The sequence below is a fragment of the Gracilinanus agilis genome, chromosome 2 (assembly GCF_016433145.1).
Source record: "Gracilinanus agilis isolate LMUSP501 chromosome 2, AgileGrace, whole genome shotgun sequence".
In the NCBI taxonomy this organism is placed as follows: domain Eukaryota; kingdom Metazoa; phylum Chordata; class Mammalia; order Didelphimorphia; family Didelphidae; genus Gracilinanus; species Gracilinanus agilis.
Genome location: NC_058131.1, coordinates 694,338,262 through 694,360,123, shown reverse-complemented (window position 1 = coordinate 694,360,123; position 21,862 = coordinate 694,338,262). Strand labels below are relative to the sequence as shown.

General features: G+C 41.8%; 1 protein-coding gene across 2 annotated transcripts in view; it reads left to right on the top strand.

Annotated features, from left to right (window-relative positions):
- Positions 1-21,862, top strand: part of HK1 (hexokinase 1) — a 64,652-nt gene that overhangs the window by 28,771 nt on the left and 14,019 nt on the right. The window contains exons 4-12 of one of the 2 annotated variants that reach the window (XM_044659177.1): positions 715-810; positions 1,421-1,520; positions 1,615-1,798; positions 10,240-10,395; positions 13,189-13,422; positions 17,518-17,822; positions 18,668-18,816; positions 20,005-20,124; positions 20,419-20,514. In XM_044659177.1, coding sequence (XP_044515112.1) covers positions 715-810; positions 1,421-1,520; positions 1,615-1,798; positions 10,240-10,395; positions 13,189-13,422; positions 17,518-17,822; positions 18,668-18,816; positions 20,005-20,124; positions 20,419-20,514 — 1,440 coding nt within the window. The remainder of the gene's footprint in view (positions 1-714; positions 811-1,420; positions 1,521-1,614; positions 1,799-10,239; positions 10,396-13,188; positions 13,423-17,517; positions 17,823-18,667; positions 18,817-20,004; positions 20,125-20,418; positions 20,515-21,862) is intronic. The other variant, XM_044659178.1, reaches the window with a different exon arrangement.

The following is a 21,862-nucleotide window of genomic DNA, read 5'->3' as shown; positions in this document are numbered from 1 at the left end:
CAGTTTTTTTTGCTACCACAAAAAGTATTTACATATACATATTTTGGTATATATGTTGTGTGTGTCCCTATACATATATGTACACATGCACACACATACGTGGATGTCATTTCTTTCTGGCCTCAACTTCTTTGGGCTCCATTACTTGGTCAAAGGATGTGAACCATTTAACAACTCTTCTGGAATAAATTACTAAGTATTTTCCACAATGATTGGCAAATTTTATATCTCTCCCAATGGTTAGTGTGCCTATTTCCCCACAGCCCCGCCTACATTGACCATTTCTATCTTTAATCGTCTCTGCCAATTTGATGTATGTGGTGTCAATGTCCACTTGTTTTAAAGTGTATTTCTCTTCTTCTTGATGATTTGACACATTTTTCATGCTTGTTGATGGTTGCATTTCTATTTTCAAAAAGCAGCATCATTTGCCCACTTGTCTATTGAAATGGTTTTTAGTTCTCATTGTTTTTAATTAAATGGTTTATATTTATACTTGTCATGGCTCCTATTAAAATATAAACTGTGGGCAAGTGTTTCCTTTTTCTGATTTGTATCTCCTTGCCTAGCACTGTGCCTGGCACATAACAGTGGTTGTGGGTTAAATGAATTCCTTATTGATGTTGGACATTAGACTTATATCAGTGGCATTTGAATCCTGGCGATTTTGAAAGAGGTTCGACCCCTCGTATAACCTTCCATTGTCCTTTGCAGGCTATTCTGATCACCTGGACCAAGCGCTTTAAGGTCAGCGGAGTGGAGGGTTCTGACGTGGTCCAGCTGCTCAACAAAGCAATCAAGAAACGAGGGGTAATTTCTCTTTGATATTTGGGCACCAGTGAATTGATTGCCACCAGATTCTTGCTGCCTGAGGGGTTTCTAAAACAGGCAGAGATCTTTTCCTGGGGGTATCAGTCAGGGCCTGAACTCGGGACACTTGAGCAAGGCTGGGGGGCACAAAGCAATTTTAGGAGACCAAAGGTCCAGGGTCTAAAAGTCAAGCAGAACAGAAATACCAGTGAGTGTGACCTCAGTTGGTGAACACAGACACTTGGTTCTGTCCACTGAGAGAATGAAAGTGCTCCAGTCATGAGGAACCCAAGCCTTTTAGATTACACGATACCGTCTTGGGCTTTACTATTAAGTCTAGGCCAAGATGACTGAAGGGATGGGTTTTCCCCCAATTTAATCCCAGGCCTCCATTTAAGAGAATGAAACTGGCAGTGGTGGTAGAGAAGGGTCAGATTCTTCTCCTGAGTTCCTGCCTTCCTGTAGCTTCTGTTTGCTGTGTTTTGTGTTTGTGGGATAGCCAAGATCCTCTGTTGCGTTCACCCATGCAGGCTTTTGAGGCATATTGGCCTAGGACAGGCTGTCTGTCACGCAGTGATGCCTGAAGACCATGCCTTGTTTCTGTCCACAGGACTATGAAGCCAACATCATGGCTGTCGTGAACGACACTGTGGGGACGATGATGACCTGTGCCTTCGATGACCCGGAGTGTGAAGTGGGCCTGATCGTTGGTAATGTTCCTACCTGCACTTTCTTGCCTTGGGGGGAGCCCCTAGACTCTGCCTGTTGTCCTTGGGTCCAACCTCCTGGTGTTGTCTCTTCAAGGTACCGGCACCAACGCCTGCTACATGGAAGAACTGAGGCACATCGACATGGTTGAAGGGGATGAAGGGCGTATGTGCATCAACACGGAATGGGGGTCCTTTGGGGATGACGGCTGCATCAATGAAATCCGCACAGAGTTTGACAAAGAGATTGATCGGGGATCTATCAATCCTGGGAAACAGCTGTGAGTGCCCTTCCTTTTCGAACTGACATAAAGATATCAAGGATCAGGGAGGGGAGGAACCAAGGTAGCCAAGTAGCAGAAGACCTGGCTGAATCTGGGTGCATTTACTCGCTGTGGGTCAGGTCACAGCAGATCTCTTCCCTGGACCTCAGGTTTCTGCATCTGTAAAAGGAAGATTAGGCTTAGTGGCAGCTAAGCCATTCTCTCTGAGCACGAAGTATGTGAGTCTGTGAATCTGTGATCCCATGACTTCTTTGGGGGTCTAGACCTGGGATTCTTTGGTTTAGGGAACCCCCTCAATATACCAGCAGCAACTTTTCTGGGCTTAAAGTCTTAGAGAATTCCCTGAAGCACTTTGTAAGTAAGTGACCAGCCCAAGGTCACCCATGTATCCAAGGAAGTATTCGAGCCCACTTCTTTCTTACTCTGAGACCAACTCTTGATCCAATAGGCCAGGATTCCTTTCATGTCTTATTAGGAAAGTTATTTTTGGATTTGGTGAGCTTATGGTGAGAGAGAGAAGAATAGACACTGATAGGCTAGAGACTTTTAAAAAAGAATCTTTTTTCCCCAACTACGTGTAAAAACAATTTTTAACATTCATTTTTGTAAATTGTGGGTTCCAAAACCTCTGTCACTTTCTTCTACCCCCCCCCCCACTCCCTCAGATGGTGGGCAGTCTGATAGAGATTTTACATGTACAATCATGGAAAACGTTTTCCCATATTAGTCATTTTGTGGAAGAGAAGAAGAAGAAGAAAGGAAGGAAGGAAGGAAGGAAGGAAGAATGAAAGAAAGGAAGGAAATGAGGGAAGGATGAAGGGATGGAAGGAAGGAAGGGAGAGAAGAGAAAGAACAAAGAGAGGGAGGGAGGGAATGGAAAGAAAGAAGGGAAGAAGGAAGAAAAAAGGAAGGGAAAGGAATATAGTATGTTTTGGACGGTATTCAGATGGAGACTTTTAAATTCACCGTTTCTGGCCACCTTCAAATGTCCTTCAGGCAGCTTCTGGGCCCGCTCTGAATGATGACTCATTACTTGGGCTGACTCCTTGAAGTGGGGCCAGTGTCAGAGGAAGGTTGATTGATAAAATTGCTACTCGCTGGTTTTGCAGTGGTGAGTGAACCTGCTCTGTTACATGAATTGCCATTGGCCAAGAGCTGTCCAAAGCCTTTGGCTCAGCGAGTTCTTCTCCATGAGAGTGCCAAGTTGGTCTTCCAGGCTCCTTTTGAAGACCTCAAGTAATGGGGAACTCATTACCTTTCGAGACTGCCCATCCTAGCTTGGGATAAGTAATTTTTAGGAAGTGTTTCCTTATTTGGAACTGAAACCTTCCTCTTGGTAGCTTCCAGGCCAAAGGTCTTAGTTCTGCCTTCTGGAACCAAGTGAAATAAACTTCATCCTTCTTCCACATGGCCTCCTTCAGATGCTCAAAGACAATTATCATCACATCCTTCAGCTGATCTTCTCAGACGGCATCCTTTCCAGCCTTTGCCTTTCTTTGCATCTCCGGTGTATTGGGCCTGGGGCATAGCAGCTGCTTAATAAATGCCCGTTGGCAAACTACTCCTATCCTCTGGTGCTCCCACTTGTCGCCCCCTTCCTAAAATGTGATCCTCAAGATCACACTCCGGGCTTGTGGCCTGATCAGGGCAGAGGCAGCCCCTGCTTCTGGGATTATTCTAAAACTTCTTTCTGGTCTCCTTGGGAAGATGTTTTTGTCCCATTCTCAGGCGGTTAATATACAAAATTTGCTAAGTAGTATTATGTGCTAGGAACTGGGCTAAGCCCTGGCCACTGAGGCCTTTTGGGTTCCTCAGTTCCCAGATCTTTTTTTCTCTTAGCTTCCTTACATCAGCAGCATCAGACTCACACGGGGCCACCAATCTGTGCCTAATGATCCATGCAAACCCTGTTGACTTTGTATTAAAATGTAATAATATCTTAAGTTTTATTGCATTTTCATTTAGTTTTTAAATATTTCCTACTTACATTAAAAACAAAACTGCTTGCCTTCAGTTTTAGAATCAATAGCAAGTATCCTTTCCAAGGCAGAAGAAGAGTGGTAAGGACTAGTCAATGGGGTTAAGTGACTTGCCCAGGGTGGCACAGCTAGGAAGTATCAGAGGCCAGATTTGAACCCAGGGCCTCTCAACTCCAGGTCTGGCTCTCCATTCATTCACTGAGCCATCCAGCTGCCCCACAATTCCATTTTAGTCTGAGTTTTGTTTTACTGTGTGCAGATAGGTCACGTATTTGCCCCCTCTGCCTTAGAACATCACAGGGTCAGCGTGGTTTTGGGGAAAGATCCCCAGATTGGGAGTTCAGGAGACCCGTGTTCCAGTTCTAACTTTATGCCTTTTACGTCTTAGATAAATCCCTTGATTTTCTTGGGACTTGGGCCCCTCTACTGAAAAATGTGAGAGCTGGTTCTTCTACTGCCTACCTGAGAGGAACTGTTGTGAGTTTATCTCACATGAGATAAACTTAGGCAGCTCAGTGAGACAGTGCCCAGAGTCAGGAAGACCTGAGTTCCAATCCAGCTTTAGATACCTCCTAGCTGTGTGACCCTAGGCAAGTCACTTCCCCCTGTTGGCCTCAGTTTCCTCATCTGTAAAATGAGCTGGAGAAGGAAATGGCCAGCCACTCCCGTATTCTTGCCAAGAAAACCCCAAATAGGGTTACAAAGTTGAGTGTGACTGAAAAAGGACTGGACTGAATGACATGATAAATGTCCAAAATGCTAAAGTCATAACTAGATTTTAAATACTAATTTGATACAGTGCTTGACCCTCACAGTATGAAGTATTCGTTGCCCTATTTTATAGATACCCAAACTGAGGATTAATGTTTAACTAAATATTTATATAGGGGGCAGCTAGTTGGCTCAGTGGATTAAGAGCCAGGCTTGGCTCTCTTCTTAGACCAAGACAGAAGGTGAAGGTTTAAAAAAATACACAAATAAATAATTAAAAATACATTTTTGTGTAAATACTTACTTCTGAGTTAAATTGCATTTTGAAAATAGCTGTTTAAAATATTTAGGGCGAGAACCTGCGATTTCACTGTGTATCAGCTACCTCTGCCAATAACGAATCCTCTTGATATGCCCAATATTATTAAACTAATTAACATGAATAATCAATATAAGAAAAACAAGATCTTCACTGCTGTCATTGGCACAGCAGGCCATCATCACACTTTCTTGTCTCCTCCAATAAGGGGGTGCTTGGGTTGGACTCTCCCACGAATGCTGGTACTAACCTTTCTCGATGCGGAGTGTTCTTAGCTCTCTGGGACATGGCCGCACATGCCTGTTGGCAGGAGAGGCTGTGCTCAGTTTCTCCAGGGCATCCTTTGCCAGACACAGGGAGACATAAGCCAGGCTGGCACACCCTAGGAGCTGAGAGAAGGTCGTGCCTGTTTTAATTCTGAAAAAAACACCTTCTGTCAATACTAAGTAACAATTCCAAGGCAAAAGGGCAGTAAGGGCTAGTCAGTGGGGGTTAAATGACTTGCCCAAGGTCATATAGCTAGAAAGTGTCTGAGACCAAATTTTAATCCAGGTCTGGTTCTTTATCCACTGAGCCACTTAGCTGGCCCAATTCTTTACATTTTACTTTGCTTTCTACTGTGCTAGAGTTTGTAAGAGACTTTTAGAAACTAGGACTATACACTTAGAGCTGGAAGGAACCTTAGAAATCATTTAGTCTGACCCCCTCTCATCTTAGAGTTGAGAAGCTGAATAAGGACCAGAAAAGTCGTGTGATTTTAGTGTTCCACACTTTACATCCATTGTATCTCACGGAAGGAATTCTCAGTGAATCAGTCCTGGGAGTGAGATACTCCAGGTAGGCTTATTTCCATTTTGCAGGTGATTAAACTGAGGTTCCATGCTCAGGGAGATTAAGCAAGCTGCCCACTATCACACAGGTACTACGTGTCAGAGGTGGGATGTCAACCCAGCTCTTCCTAGCTCTGGGTTCAGAGCTGGGGCCACTCCAGGTCCAAGTCCTGGCTTCGATGATTGTCTCCATGAGGCATCAGGACATAGAGATCCCCATTTGGGGCAGCCAAGACTCCTCACAAAAATGTTCAGGGTCCTGGCCAGAATCTTGGCTGTACCCTCAGGGCTCACCCAGTCAAGCCCATAACTGTGGTGAGAGGGAACAATGAGATCTGTGTTCCCACGGCTCTCGGTGTTGACAGAAGGGGAGAGGACAGCTGCCAAGCAGGTCTGGGCCGCTCCCACTGGGTACCAGCTCTGACGACAGACCCTGCTGTAGGTTTGTTCCATTGCTCTGAGTGTCTGGGGCCAATCTTAGCACTCCCCTGCAGTTTTTGACCAAACTATTCATTTTGCGGGTGCTTCTTGCCTTCAGAAATCTGTAACGGTCCCCACCTGCTGGCCAGATAGGATCTAAGTTCCATTACCTTAACATTTAAGGCTCTTTCTCGATGGGCCTCATTTTCCTTATCCAGCTTCTTCTTTCTTCCTGCCCCCAAAGGGAGCCTCTTTTCTCTGCTCCAGACTTACTGTTGTTTGTTAAAAGAAAATTAAAAAAAATTTTTTTAGCCGAATGTGCTATCTATCTGCCTGTGTGAATGGCTCCCCATAAGGCATATCTGTTATCTCTTACTCTCATCCCATGGCAGACCCATCCTCTCTGCCATATCTCCTGGGCATTTCTTCATCTGCAATGAATTTCAGCCTCTCACACCCACCATGCTCCTTAATCTTTTTTGGGCAACTCACAACAGGAATTCCTTGGGAACTGGAGGATTCTATGACTAGTAGCCCAGTAGGGCTCATGAGAAGAATACTCTTTTTTTTAACCCTTATTTTCTGTCTTAGAATCAATACTGTGTATTAATTCCAAGGTAGAGGAGTGGTAAGGGTTAGATAATGGGGGTTAAGTGACTTGCCCAGGATCACACATTTAGAAATTGTCTGAGATAAGATTTGAACCCAGGACCTTCTGTCTCTGGGCCTGGCTCTCTGTCCACTCAATGACTTAGCTGCCTCTGAGAAGAATAATATTAAAAAGAGATGCCTTTGTTTTAAAGAAGAACTTGGGGTTTTTATAAGTTCTGTCCATTTTCTCAAAGACGGTCCTATGCATTGGTCTCCTGCTTTAGTTCTTGTTCAAGATAGATGTTCTCAGATACTGGCTCTATGGGATGCCCATCCAAATGAATGCTATAGTCTGGACAATAGGCATCCTTTTTCTATTTGACTTTTCCTTCTCATGTATCTGGGTTTAAGCACTTTTAGTTCAACTTTGTTCTGCTTGAACACTGGCGAGAACCAGGAGTGATGGGTGGATCTAAGAGAGAAGTAGATTTAGGCTGGGAACACTCGCTAACATTTAGAACTGTTCAGAAGGTGAATGGGCTGCCTCCGGAACCTGACCTGTCTTTGGTTCCACTTTTATGGAGAAAGATCTAGAAGATACATGTTCCACTGTTCTAGTGAGGTTGGGACTTGCCTGCCCTGATGGTTCACGTTCTCCAGGGGATTGATCTCCTCGCTTATTACAGATTATAGCCACATGCCATTTGAAAAAGCCTCAAATGTCCAGAGACTGACCTGGTCCCTAAGCTTTTATGCATGGAGAAGCTCTGCCCCTGAGGATTTCTCTTTATGGCCTTATTCAAGATTTCTGCCTTGGATTGACTAATCTTGGTTCCAGAGAATAAGTGATGAAACATTAGTCATTAAGTTATTGGTCATCTGCTCTGTGCCAGGCATCATGCTAAGCACTGAGGATAGAAAGTCAAAAGAAAGAAATAATCCCTTCCGGAAAGGACCTTACATTCCATTGGAGTGCCAACATATTTATAAAGTATAAATAGAATATAAAATATAAATAGAATGGAATTGAATCTTTTTTTGTGGAAGAGGAGAGGGTACTGGGAGCAGCTTGATAGGGTCTTGCCTGCATGTCTGTGGGACCCCTTATCTCATGATCACACAGAGGCCCTATAGGATGGGCCCTCATACTTCGTCTTACTACAGAATGTAGGGAAATGGTGGACACATACTCGTTATAATACAGTCTATTCAGTAATATCCAGGAGGGGCCACTGTAGCCACTGATTGGTACACAGTGAAGCAGAATGAACCCTGGTCTGGGCATCAAGAGACCTGGCTATGATTCCCAGCCAAGCCACTCAGTAGTTACATGATTTTGGATTTCCCCTCTCAAAGTCTTCATTTCTTTCTCCAAAAAAGTGAGGAGATTGGACCAAATGGTCCCTATGGTCCCCTCTTAGAACTTTAGATTTACAAAAGGCCATCCAGTTTAAATCCTTTAATTTTATAGTTGAGGAAACTGAGGCCTATAGAATTGAGTCACTTTCCCAACATTACTTGTTTGTTGTTGCTGTTCAGTCATATCTGACTCTTCATGACCTTGTTTGAGGTTTTCTTGGCAGATATTAGACTGATTTGCCATTTCCTTCCCCAGTTCCTTTTACAGATGAAGGAATTGAGGCAAACAGGGTTAAGGGACATATCCAAGGTCATACAACTAGGAAATGTCAGAGGCAGGATTTGAACTCATGAAAGTGAATCTTCCTAACTCCAGGCCCCATGGTCTGTGCACTATGGTGCCCCTTAGCCACCCCAACATCACACTAGGTAGTATGTTGTAAAACTGGGCTTTGAACCTATGTCCCATGTGTTTGCAGGCAAATTTATAAATTAAGATTTTAGACATTTAGTGTAAATAGCATCCAGGCTGTCAGATAAGACCTAAAGGTTCCAATGATGGGATGGTGGGAAGGAAGGAAGTCTTTTTCCAGAGAGACTCTGTTTACCCATTACACATGACACTTGTGAACAGTAATAATAATAATAGTGTAAGGAATTAAAATTAAGGTTTGACTAAAATATATGAAAATTATAAATAATATGGTGGTTGCTGACTCAAAATATTATAGCTCAAATCAAAATGACTTTCAATAGTTTTTATTTACAAAATAGGTGTAAAGAGTGAAAGCTAAGAAATACAAAAAAGAGGGTAGAGAAGATATTTAGCCTATCACACTAAATATTGCTACGGTGCTCAACTCAGTCAGCACAGAAGTCAAGAAAGGAAAGCCAGCTATTCACTCACCCAAGTTCCTTCTAAGAGGCAGGTCAATACGACTCGATTGGACTCGAGCTGAAGATGCCCCGACCTGTAGAAGACAACTCCTGAAGCCGACATCTAGCCCAAGAAATTCAGGGCTTTTATAGTGACTTCTTGTCCCTTCCCCTCTTTACAGGGGCCAATCATAGCTTTCAAATTGTCCAGCATTGCCCGGGGTGCCACTTCTCATCTTCTGGAGGTGTAAACTCTCCTCAAAAGGATTCACAATTTCCTGACTGAGTTGTTACCCACTTTAGCAAATGACTTGTTGAACACTCTTACTTAGTGTCTAGTGAGGTACTAAGTAGGGATACTAAAAGAAAGTCTGATTCACACTTTACAGTCTAGTGAGGTACTAAGTAGGGGTATCTAAATTAGTGTTAACCAAGTATTAACTCAAAATAGACAAAGAGAATAAAGAATTCCCTTTCACAATAGCTAACATTTATATTGCACTTTAAGGATTACAAAGCATTTTGCAAGTATCATTATCATTTGGTCCTCAGAACAACCCTGTGAGGTAGGTGCTGTATTTATAGATGAGGAAAATGAGGCACAGAGATGTTAAGTGACTTATCCAGAGTCACATAGCTGAAGTTTTCATTGGGGATTGGCCAGTATGTTAGGTAAAGATGCCTGTATTTCTTAAATGATGCTTAATGTGTTAATGCTTATTAAATTGAATTTCTCTGTTTGCAAATGTGAACTCATTCATTTTGCAAAACTTTTTCAAGTAAAATATTTTTAACAAAATAAAGTATCTGAAATAGATTTTAAACTCAAGTCTTTCTAATTCCAAGTCATATCTTGCAATCTCTTTGCCACCTAGCTTTCTGAAATCCAGTGTTCTTACCCCTATCCCATGTTGCCACTCATAAAATTCTAAGTTTTGCTTTAAAATCCTGTAGTCTTTGGGGCACATAGGTGGCTCAATGGATAGAGTGCCAAGTCTAAAGATAGGAGGTCCTGGGTTCAAATCTTGCCTCAGATACTTCTAGCTGTGTGGCTCTGGGGAAAGTCACCTAACTCCCATTGCCTAGCCCTCACCACTCTTCTGTCTTGGAACCAATACACAATATTGATTCTAAGATGGCAGGTAGCATTTTAAAAAAAAAAATCCTTTATTCCAATGGCCTGGAAAATGGTATTACCACCACTCTGGATTTGTCATGACAATGGCAGAGGGTCCAACTCAACAAATACTGGTCCAACAGTCTCCATGTCCATCTCCTTAATGCATTTTTTTGTTGTTGTTGATGTTGCATGATCTTTCTGTGCCTAAGTCTGTTGTGTTTTCCTCCTGACAGGTTTGAGAAGATGGTCAGTGGCATGTACATGGGGGAGCTCGTCAGACTGATTATTGTAAAGATGGCGAAGGGGGGCCTCCTGTTTGAAGGGCGGCTTACACCAGAGCTGCTCACCAAAGGGAAATTTGAGACCAAGAATGTATCAGCCATTGAGAAGTAGGTGACTCCTTCCTTCTACATGTTACTCTGCCATTCCAGAGCATGCCAGCATTGTATTGGAGGTTGGGGGTTGCTTTTCCTGTTACCTATATCTTGCTTCCAGGCTTTTTAACATTTTCTTCAAGAGGTTGTCTTGTCTCCAGTTAGTCTGTGAGCCTTGGGAAAGGGAGGATCATGGTTCTTCCCAGAATGAAGCAGATGGGTCCTCTCTCTTGGTTGGCCTGTTCTCCATTGGTCTAGTCAGAAGATATCTTGCATTGGCCACAGTATCCAAATGATAGTGCCACTGCTTACCTACACAAATGTCTCAATTTGCCAAAACCCTAAAAGGATGAGTTAGACAGGGAGGGAATGGCGCTGCCATCAGCCAAACAGATGATGAGCCAGAAAGTAGATGGTTTGGACGATGGAGAACAAGGATTAAAAATCCCTTTAGATTCTTAAAGATTTCCCTCCAGAATTTCCTCAAGTGCCCCTGCAGAGCAGCTCAACACAGAGGTGACTATGGTTCTAGCTTTAAGCATTTTGCCTGGCAGTTTGGCAGCTGCTTCTAAGCATTAAATAAGAAATCCAGGAACTCACTCTTCTTGTGCCCTGTGGTTGCTAGCCAAGTGTCTCTCCCCTTGAGTGTGAAACTAAATGAAGGTTTCAAGAGTCTTCAAGTCCTAAAAATTGGATTTTGATGAGCAGGGGGGTTTAATCTGGGGTCCACAGACTACACTATTTCCAAGGGATCTGTAGATAGATTTCAGAGGCTCCATAAATCTGGTTTTTGTACATTAATAGATATAGCTGGGTAGCACAGTGGAAGGAGTGCCAGACCTAGAGTCAGAATGACCGGGGTTCAAATCTGGCTTCAGACAGTTCCTAACTGTGTGACCCTGGGCAAGTTACTTGATCTCCATTGCCTAGCCCTTCCTGCTCTTCTGCCTTAGAACCAATATACAGTACTGATTGGAAGAAGATAAGGGTTAAGAAAAGAAAAGAAAACATGAATATGGGTAGCTAGGTAGCACAGAGAATAGAGCACCAGCTCTGGAGGTGGGAAGACTTGGGTTCAAATCTGTCCTCAGACATATCCTAGCTTTGTGACTCTGAGCAAGTCACTTAACCCCAATTACCTAGCCCTTACCACCTTTCTGCCTTGGTTTCAATACTTAGTATCGATTCTAAGACAGAAGGTAAGGGTTTAAAAAAATTTTTTTTAAAACATTCGATGACTATTTCAGTCTAGTTTCTTTTATAATCCTTTGTTTTTATTTGATTTGTAGAAAAACATTCTTCTGAGAAGCCTTCATAGGCTTCACCAGACTGCCCTTGAAAAAGGATCTATAATACTAGTTTTTTTTTAATGTTAAGATACCTCTGATTCTATAGGACAGCAACAAGGATGGTGAGGGCCTTGAGTCCTACCATACCAGTCAGTCATGTTTTTGAAAGAGAAGCAGGGAATAGACTTGTTCTTCTTGACCCTAGAGGGTGGCAGCTCTTAGAATCATGGAGAATGTTGTTAAGTTTAGGCTTGCTGTAGGAAAATGTTGCTAACAATGAGAGCTGACCCAAAGTGAAACGCCCAAAGGCAGCCATCTTTGGCAGGGTGGATTTTCCCTCTTTGGAGGTCTTCATGCACCACTTGTCAGGGGTGATTTGGTGATGCTTCTCTTTGGGGGAGTGATTGATCTAGATGGACTCAGATTCCTTCCAAGTGAAATTCTGTGAACTAGAGCTTTAGTTTTTTTCTCTGTGTTCATCACCAATGAACCCTTCTGTCAGTATCAGTACAGGTGACATCAAGTGGACATTGGGATATCGTCTGAATTTCGGGGTGGATGGTCCACCTGCTTTCATTAGTTTGTAGCCTGAAACTTTCACCTTCATTGAATGAGGGGCTTTCTGTCCCATGCTCTCTAGAGAATGGTCTTGGCTATGTCCTGGCCTAGATGGCCTCTAAGGTCCTTTTTAGATGATAGTAATGGGGACGGGCCAGAATTTGAAGACCAGGGTTTGTTATCTTTGGGGTAAGATAATTCAATTCAGCAAGCATATAGGCATTATGCTACATGCTAAAAAAGATAGTCCCTGCTCTCAATGAGCTTACATTCTATAGGAAGAGATACAAATTACATTCTATAGGAAGAATGGATACAAATAAGTCAGTAAGAAATATTTCTAAATTGTCATTGAGATTTATTCATCTGAGTTCCTCCCCATGTCATGTCTGTCTTTCTGCCTCAGTTTCCTTCTATAAAGGAAGGAGATTAAATTAGGTGATCTCCAATGTCTCTTCTCATTCTAAATCTATAAATCCTAAAAGTCCTAAAATCTTAACCTTTTTTTGCATTATTTATCCCTCTGACAGTCTGGTAAAGCCTATGAACCTTCTCAGAATAATGTGTTTAAATGCATAAAATAAAATATAGGAGATCACAAAGGAAATCAATCATATTGAAATAAAGATGTAATTGTTTTTCCCACATCCAAGTGCATAGATCTTCCAAATATATACATAGACCCCTTTAGGGTCTTTTCACCCCAGGAGAAGGACCCCTAGTATAATTTATCTCTTAGCAATTATTTATGGCTAGTGATGCTACTTCTTTGCATTAGTAATACAACCCAAATAACAGTGCTTTCCTTCTTCCATCATGGTAGGTCTTTCTCGTGTTCCTCTCAAGCTTTTGGTATTTCCCTTTTCCGTGGTTATTCAAATGTGGCTACCTCTGGGTAACTTGTGATCTGTTGTGTGATGCTGCCTTTTGTAGACTCTAATATTGCTTTCTGACCTTGTAGAACTAAGGAAGGTCTCGACAGAGCCAAAGATATCTTGACCAACCTTGGCTTGGAGCCGTCCCCCGAAGATTGTGTCTCTGTCCAGCATGTGTGTGCCATTGTCTCACATCGATCGGCCAACCTGGTGGCTGCCATGTTGGCTGGCATCTTGTTCCGCCTGAAAGAAAACAAGAATTTGCCTCGGCTGCGGACCACAGTTGGGGTGGATGGAACGCTGTACAAGTTTCATCCGCAGTGAGTTTTCCATGTCTGTAATTAACACCTAACATACCTGGCAGTACTTGAAGATCGATTGGTTGATTGATGGATTGGGGAGGCAGTCAGAATCTAAGGCAGAGGGGAGATCTGATGACAGTTTGCTCAACACCAGCCCCAACATTTATGATATAGCAGAATGTACTCTAGTTAGAAATCTAAGACACAGAGGTTTTGCCATGTGGGTATTGCTTGAAAGAATTGAATAGGTTTAGACTGGTGAAAAGCTTAGGACTTCTTGTTGAGTAAGGATTGGGCTTTAGAATTACAGGATATAGATAATAGGATTGTTGGAGTTAGAAGAATTAGGGGAACTCTGGGTGGCACACCCTCCTTTTTTACAGAGAGGGAGACTGAGGCCCAGCCAGCATCACAAAGGTAGTCAATGTCAGAGGCAGGATTCAAATCTAGTGTTCTTTTCACTGGATCATGCTTCTCTGATTTAAGCAAATTTAAAGAAAAATATTCCTAATTATTCAGATAGAGCGTGGTGTTCTTAGGGAGGTACTAAGCTTTCCTGTACTTGGAGTTCTTTAAATTAAGACTAAATGAATTAATCATATGTAAAAGTGACCTTTAATGTAAATGCTAGTTCTTATTAATAATGATGATGATGATTGGAAAAAAAAGAGGGAAAGACAGACCAGAGGGAATTTTTTTTTCAGAGATGGGCTGGACTAAAGGGCTATAAGGTCTTTTTTAACTCTCAAATACTACCTACTTGGCAAGGATTGCAGGATATTATATGGAGGGAAGTCCCAGGTCCTTAAGTAAGAATCTTTTTTTTTCTTAAGGAAGCTTGAATAATAGCTAGCTTTTATATAATGAGCACTTGGAGGATTGTAAAGTACTTTACATACATACATATATATATATATATATATATATATATATATAGTCAATTCATTTTGACCTCACACCAGTTATTTCCATCTTTTAGAAATAGAGGGTAGAGAAGGGGAAAGTAAAAACATGAATCATGTAACCATGGAAAGTTTTTCTAAAAAAATAAAATATTAAAAAAAAAAAAGAAATAGAGGATAGACAGTATTGGGGTCCTAAAATCCTTTGCCAGTCCCAGGTTCATTTCTTTTAAGATTTCTTCCCCTACTCCCCATTCCTCTCATCACTTCCTTTTGTCTCACAAATATGTATGATAGCTGACCCATTTATAGTATTTTAAGGTTTGCAAGAGACAGCTAGGTGGCATAGTAAATAGAATGCCAGGCCTGGAATCAGGAAGACTCATCTCCCTGAGTTCAAATCTAGCTTCAGATATTTACTAGCTGTGTAAGCCACTTAACCCTGTTCACCTCAGTTTCCTCATCTGTAAAATCAGCTGGAGAAGGAAATAGCAAACTACTCTAGTATCTTTGCCAAGAAAACTTCAAGTGGAGTCATGGAGACTCAGATACACTTGCCAAGGCAAACAGGAATTATATGAATACAATTACAAAACACTTTCACGCAAATAAAGTTAGATCTAAACAACTGGGATAATATTAATTGCTCATGGATAGGCTGAGCCAATATAATAAAAATAAACAATTTACCTAAATTAATTTATTCAGTGCCATAGCATCTAACTACCAAATAATTATTTTATAGAACTAATACAAATAATAACAATTTATCTGGAAGAACAAAAGGTCAAGAATATCAAGGGAACTAATGGGAAAAAAATGTGAAAGAAGGAGGCCTAGCCATCCCAGATCTCAAACTATACTATAAAGCAGCAATCAAAACAATCTGGTACAGGGGCAAATAACCTTAGCACACAACTTGGGGTTGATAAACCCCAAAGATCCCAGCTTTTGGAATAAAGCCTCACTATTTAACAAAAACTGCTGGGAAAATTGGAAAATAGTATGGCAGAAGTTAGGTATAGACCAGTATCTCACACCTGATACCAAGATAAGCTCAAAATGGATATATGATCAACATAAAGAGTGATTCCATAACTAAATTAGGGAAATACAGAATAGTTTACTTGGCAGATCTTTGGAAAAGGGAAGAATTTATGACTAGAAAAGAGATAGAGATTATAAGATATAAAATGAATAATTTTGATTATGTTAAATTAAAAAGCTTTTGTATAAACAAAACTAATATAACTGAGATTAGAAGGGAAACAACAAACCAGGTAAAAAATTTTAGAACAAACGTCTCTGATAAAGGTCCAATTTCTCAAATTTATAGAAAAATAAGTCAAAATTATAAGAATACAAGTCACTCCTCAATTGATGAATCGTCAAAGGACATGAACAAGCAGTTTTCAGATGAAGAAATCAAAGTAATCAATAATCATATAAAAATGTTCTGAATCACTCTTGTTTAGATAAGTGCAAATTAAAACAATGCTGAAGTACCACCTCACACCTATCAAATTGGCCAATATGGCAGTATAAGAAAGTGATAAATGTTAGAGGAAATGTGGCAAAATTGGGATACTAATGCATTGTTGGTGGAGTTGTGAACTGATCCAACCATTTGGGAGGACAATTTGGAACTATGTTTAAAGGGCTATAAAACTCTGCATATCCTTTGATCTGGTAATGCCACTACTAGGTCTGTATCCCAACAATATAATAAAAAGAGGGAAAGGACCTACTTGTACAAAAATATTTATAGCTGCTTTTTTTGTGGTGGCAAAGAATTGGAAATTATGGGGATGCCCATCAATTGGGAGATGGCTGAACAAATTGTGGTACATGTTAGTGATGGAATGCTATTGTGCTATAAGTAATGATGAGCAAGGTGATTTCAGAAAGAGCTGTAAGATCTGCAGGGACTGATGCAGAGTGAAATAAGCAGCACCAGGGGAATATTATACACAGTAACAGCAATATTGTACGATGATTATCTGTGAAAACTTGACTACTCTCAGCAATGCAATGACCTGGGACAATCCTGAAAGACTTGGAAAGGGGAACGCTATCCACTGCCATAGAAAGAACTTACGGAGTTGTCTTCCACATTGGTGTGTCTTTAGTTTTATTTTGGGATTTTGCTTATGTAGGACTTTGCTCTTAAAGCAATGACCAATATGGAAGTGTGTTTTGCATGACAATAAAATAAAATAAAAGAATCAGGCACAACTAAAAACAACCATATAACAACAATAAACTCTAATGGATTCGTGGTAGGAAATGCTATCCACCTCCAGAAAGAGAACGGATAAACAGATTATAGATGGAAAGTGTTCTTTCAGCTGTAATAACAATAATAATAATACTAGCTAGCATATTATCCTTTTAGGCATGCAAAACACTTGTCACGTATTCTCTCATTTCATCCTCATGACAATCCTGTGAGCCAAATGCTATGATTATTTCAATTTTGCAGATGAGGAAACTGAAGCAGAGTTTTAAGTGACTGTGCCAGAGTCACAGTGTTAGTAAATATTGAGATTGTTGAATTGTTTTCAGTTTTATCCAACTCTTCATGACCCCATTTGGGGTTTTCCTAGCAAAGGTACTGGATGGTATGCCATTTCTTTCTCCAGCTCATTTTACAGATGAGGAAACTGAGGCAAGGAGGATGAAATGACTTGCCCAGGGTCACATAGCTAGTAAGTATCTGAGGCCAGATTTGAACTTAGGAAGATGAGTGAGTCTTTCTCACTCCAGGCCTAGTTGTTTATCCACTGCACCACCTAGCTGTCCTAAATATCAGAGGCAAGATGAATTCAGCTCTGTCTACCGTTTCCTCCTTGATTCTCTATAATTTCAAAGTCATGTTTCAGTGATACAGTGTCCCAAAAATCATGGTGCAGGCATACTTTTACTACCTTTGAAATTCTTAAAGCTTTTTAAAAGGCCACACGAAGGCTTTTGGACACCTCATATAAATATCAAATGCAGAATGTTCAGGTTTGAAAAAAAATTCTTCCCCCAACATGGACCCCCTTTTGAAAAATCCCTTTTCCTAAGTAAGATCAGAATATTTCCTAGAGTTCTGTGGCAGAGTCTCTGAGACACCTGCTTTGGCATCATGGCGTGAGTGCCGATGGTGACGTTGGGGCAGATAGAAGGGTCTAGAAATCTGATTGCCTTGTTTGGCGCCCCCGCTTAGGTATTCCCGCCGATTACAGAAGACCCTGCGGCGCTTGTTCCCCGACTCTGATGTGCGCTTCATCCTCTCCGAGAGTGGGAGCGGGAAGGGGGCTGCCATGGTGACCGCCGTGGCCTACCGGCTGGCCGAACAACAGAAGCAGATGGCCGAGATGCTGGCCCCCTTGAAGCTGACCTCCCAGCAGCTCATGCAGGTGAAGAACAGGCTGCGAGTGGAGATGGACCTGGGGCTAAAGAAGAGCAGCCACGATTCTGCCAAGGTGAAGATGTTTCCAACCTACGTGACTGGCACCCTGGACGGGTCTGGTGAGTTCACACATCCTGCTTGTGCCCATTCCTGTCTGGGACGTGGCCGAGTCTTCCTTCAGGGCCATCTCTAAAAGGAGGGGGTGGCACTAGCTCTGGACCTCTTGTGTGCCACAGACTCCTGCCAGCCAGCCCGGGTGAAGCCTGGGGACCCCTCCTCAGAAACCATGTTTTTAAATGTATAAAAGAAAGGCAGCCAATTACAGTGAAAGAAAGATGACTTTTTATTTTTCTTCATGCCTTGGATCCATCCGTGGACCCCGGAGCAAGATGATCCTTGAGCTCTAAGTTATATGCATTCAGGGATTCCTCCCCAGAGAGATAAGGTTCAGATTCCACGTGGCTACTGGCACCAGCGGATGGACTGGTACAGAGGGAGGGACTGCTGGAGTCAGCACTCTGTGGGGTTCTCCTGGACCTCCAGGTGGTCCTTGGTCTAGTCCCTCAAAGCAACGAATATTCCTTGTATGACATTATCTAGACATTTGTTTCTGACACAAATGAATAATTCATTTGGGATCTTTAATTTTTAAAGACCAGCCATGGCCTCGTTGGCATTTCCTAGAAGGAGAGATAAGCTTCTCCATGAATCTCTTTGCAGAGGTCAGTGGGCCAGTCATCCCCGGCGCTCTTCCTCCCTCCAGATCGCTGCCAGCTGCGAGCACGCTCCGGTGTGCGTGAGCGGCCACCAGAGAGCCAGCCCTGGCCTCGGAGCGCTCGCTTCTCCGACCTGAGCTTTCCTGTTGAAGTTGGGAATGTTTCTGAGCCTGGCAGCAGCCTGGCTGTTAGGGCGCTCCAGCGCCGCCCTCTTTCCTGATGGTTTCTGTCTCCTTTGTCCCTAACAGAGTTCGGAGACTTCTTAGCCCTGGACCTCGGGGGCACCAACTTCCGGGTCCTGATGGTGAAGATCCGAAGTGGGAAAAAGAAAAGTGTTGAAATGCATAACAAAATCTATGCCATCCCTGAGTCAGTGATGCAGGGCACCGGGGAGGAGGTGAGAGGCAGAGGAAGGAGCTGCTTTCCTGTTGCTACTGGGGCTACAATGTGTACACACACACATATATATGTATACATAATTCTCTTTTTGTTCTTTTAAACCTTCCCTTCCATCTTAGAATCGTACCGTATAGTGTTTCCCAGACAGAAGAGTAGTAAGGGCTAGGCAATGGGGGTTCAGTGACTTGCCCAGGGTCGCACAGCTAAGAAATGCCTGAGGCCACATTTGAATCCAGGACCTCCTGTCTCTAGACCTGGCTTTCTATCCCCTGAGCCACCAGCTGCCCCTATTCTGCATATTTTGAAAAGGCATTGAGGGCCTCCTTCCAGTCAGGAGCTATTAGGTACCCATGCTCTGTTAATAATATTTTAATCTGTTAATATTTAATTTAGATTAATATTTATTAGTATTTAAGTCTACTATTAAAATTACTAACTCTATTTCTTTGGAATATTAATTAGCCTCCTAAAGAACTGAAAGCGTCAGTGTTTTGCCATAATAACTACAAAAATAAAATAATAATAGCTAGCATTTATATAGTGCTTTAAGAGTGTTTTGCCATAGTAATTACAAAAATATATAAATAATACAATGCATTATTAGGTTATTATTGTTATATATTAATATAGAACATTAATTATGTTATATTACATATTTATATAATTAATATATATGGGGATATAAATAAAATAATATATTAATAATAATAGCCAGCATATATAAAAGTGCTTTAAGATTTACAAAGCTCTTTACACATGCAATCTTATTTGGGTATCAGAACAATCCTGGGAAGTAGATGCTACTATCCTCTTTATTTTACAGATGGAAGAAAACTGAGACAGACAGAAGTTATGTGACTTGCCCAGGGTCACTCCGCTAGTAAGCGTTGGAGCCTGAATTTGAACTCGGGTCCTCCTGACTCCAAGTCTTGTCCTCAAAGAGACATTATCCTGAGGGAGAATCAGAGGAGCATAGATTTAGATCTAGAAGGGATCATAGAGTCATTGAATCCAGGTGCCTGATTTCACAAATGAGAGAACGCAAGCTCAAAAACAACAAGGTTATACTGGTAGAAAGTATGTGAGGTAGGATTTGAATCCAGGGCTTACTGACTCCTGGCCTGGATTGTTCTGTGCCTGCTCCTCTGGAAGAGGTCCCATGTGGTTCTCTCCCTTTCTTCTTCAGCTGTTCGACCACATTGTGTCCTGTATCTCTGACTTTCTGGATTATATGGGGATGAAAACTGTCCGGTTGCCCCTTGGCTTCACCTTCTCCTTTCCTTGCCACCAGACGAGTTTGGATGGGGTGAGTTGGGTTACATCCTTTGTACTTTTTTTTTTAAACCCTTACTTTCTGCCTTAGAGTTGTTACTAATCTATCACTTCTAAGGCAGAAGAGAGGTGGGGGCTTGGCAATGGGGGTTAAGAGACTTGCTTTACAGGGTTACACAGCCAGGAAGTATCTGAGGTCAAATTTGACTTTTATCCACTGAGTCGCTGAGTTGCCTATAAAGTATTGTTATTTTTTCTGTATTATGAATGGCCTGTTGGGCTCGTGGTCTTGTGTGTGTATCTAAAAATGAACTTTTCATTTCTCTAGGGCACCTTGGTCACGTGGACGAAGGGCTTCAATGCATCCAACTGTATAGGAAAAGATGTGCCCACCTTGCTAAGAGACGCAATTAAAAGGAGAGGGGTAATCCCGAGCTTTGACTTGGCTTCTCCCACTCTGCTGCTTTGGTGCTAATGAACCCAGCGCCCAGGATCTCCTGGAGCCTGTGTGGTCTTGCCTTGGGGGGGGTTTGTTCTGACCTGACCCATAATTTCATGGATTGTTGCAGGGAATTTCCAATGATGTTCCTTCTGCATATACGGATGGGCGTCTGTTCTGTACCTGGTGTTACAGAGGCCAAGCGTATGGCATAATCCCCAGCACACAGAAGACCCCAACTAAATACCGATTCCCTTCTTCTCTCTGCTGAGAACCATCCAGGGCCAGAGACCTGAAGTGGCTTTGATCAGTATGTGCTGGACGAGTCTTCCTGACTAGCTCCAGCCACCGAGTCACACTGTGTCTCATGGCTTTTGGTTAAGCCACTCAGACGTTCAGTTTCTCTGTTTATCCATCTTCAAACAGTGAAATACAGAGAACCCTAAAATAGCCGCGATGGAGGAGGGAACCTTAGAACCTAGGATTGTGAAGCTGGCAAGTGCCTTAGAACATTAAATATTAAAAGTAGAAAGAGAGAAGTTGGACCCTAGAATATCATTAGTTTCTAATAACATTAGAACCTAGAACCGAGAGGAACCTTAGAACACTGAATGATAGAGCTGAATGGATGAGATACTTTAGTGTAAGAGTTCTTCAGATGAGCCTATGGACCAATTTTAGGGGGTCCATGAACTTGGATGGGGGAAAAAATGACAACTTTATTTTCACTTGTCTTTAACTGCAGGAGCATTCGTGTTTTAAAAGGTTGAGTTCCAAATTCTCTCCCTCCAGTCCCTCCCTCCATCTCACCAATAATTTCACAAATATTGTGAGATCAATTATATATTTAGCATTTATTTTTAATTCTTTATTTTTAATATTCATTTTTAAAAATATTTAGTTCCAAATTCTCTCCCTCCGTCCAATCATTGAGAGGGCAAGCAATATAATATCAATATATACATTAAGCTTTTCTTTATTTAAAAAATTATTTATATGGAGAGATATTTTACACTACTATACTTGTAAAATCTATATCTGATTGCTGTCTCGGAGTTGGGGAAGAGAGGGGGGAAGGATGTGAATTTGGTGCAAACTTTAAAAAAATTCATGTAATTGAGGAAAAAATACACGTTAAAAATTTTATGTATTTTTAACATTAATTTTTTTAAAGTGTTGAGTTAGAGGGCATTATACATTAAGCCTTTCTTTCTTCCTTCCTTTTTTCCTTCCCTTCCCTTCCTTCCTTTTTTCCTTCTCTCTCTCTTTCTCTCTCTCTTTCTCTCTCTCTTTCTTTCTCTCTCTCTTTCTCTCTCTCTCTTTCTCTCTCTCT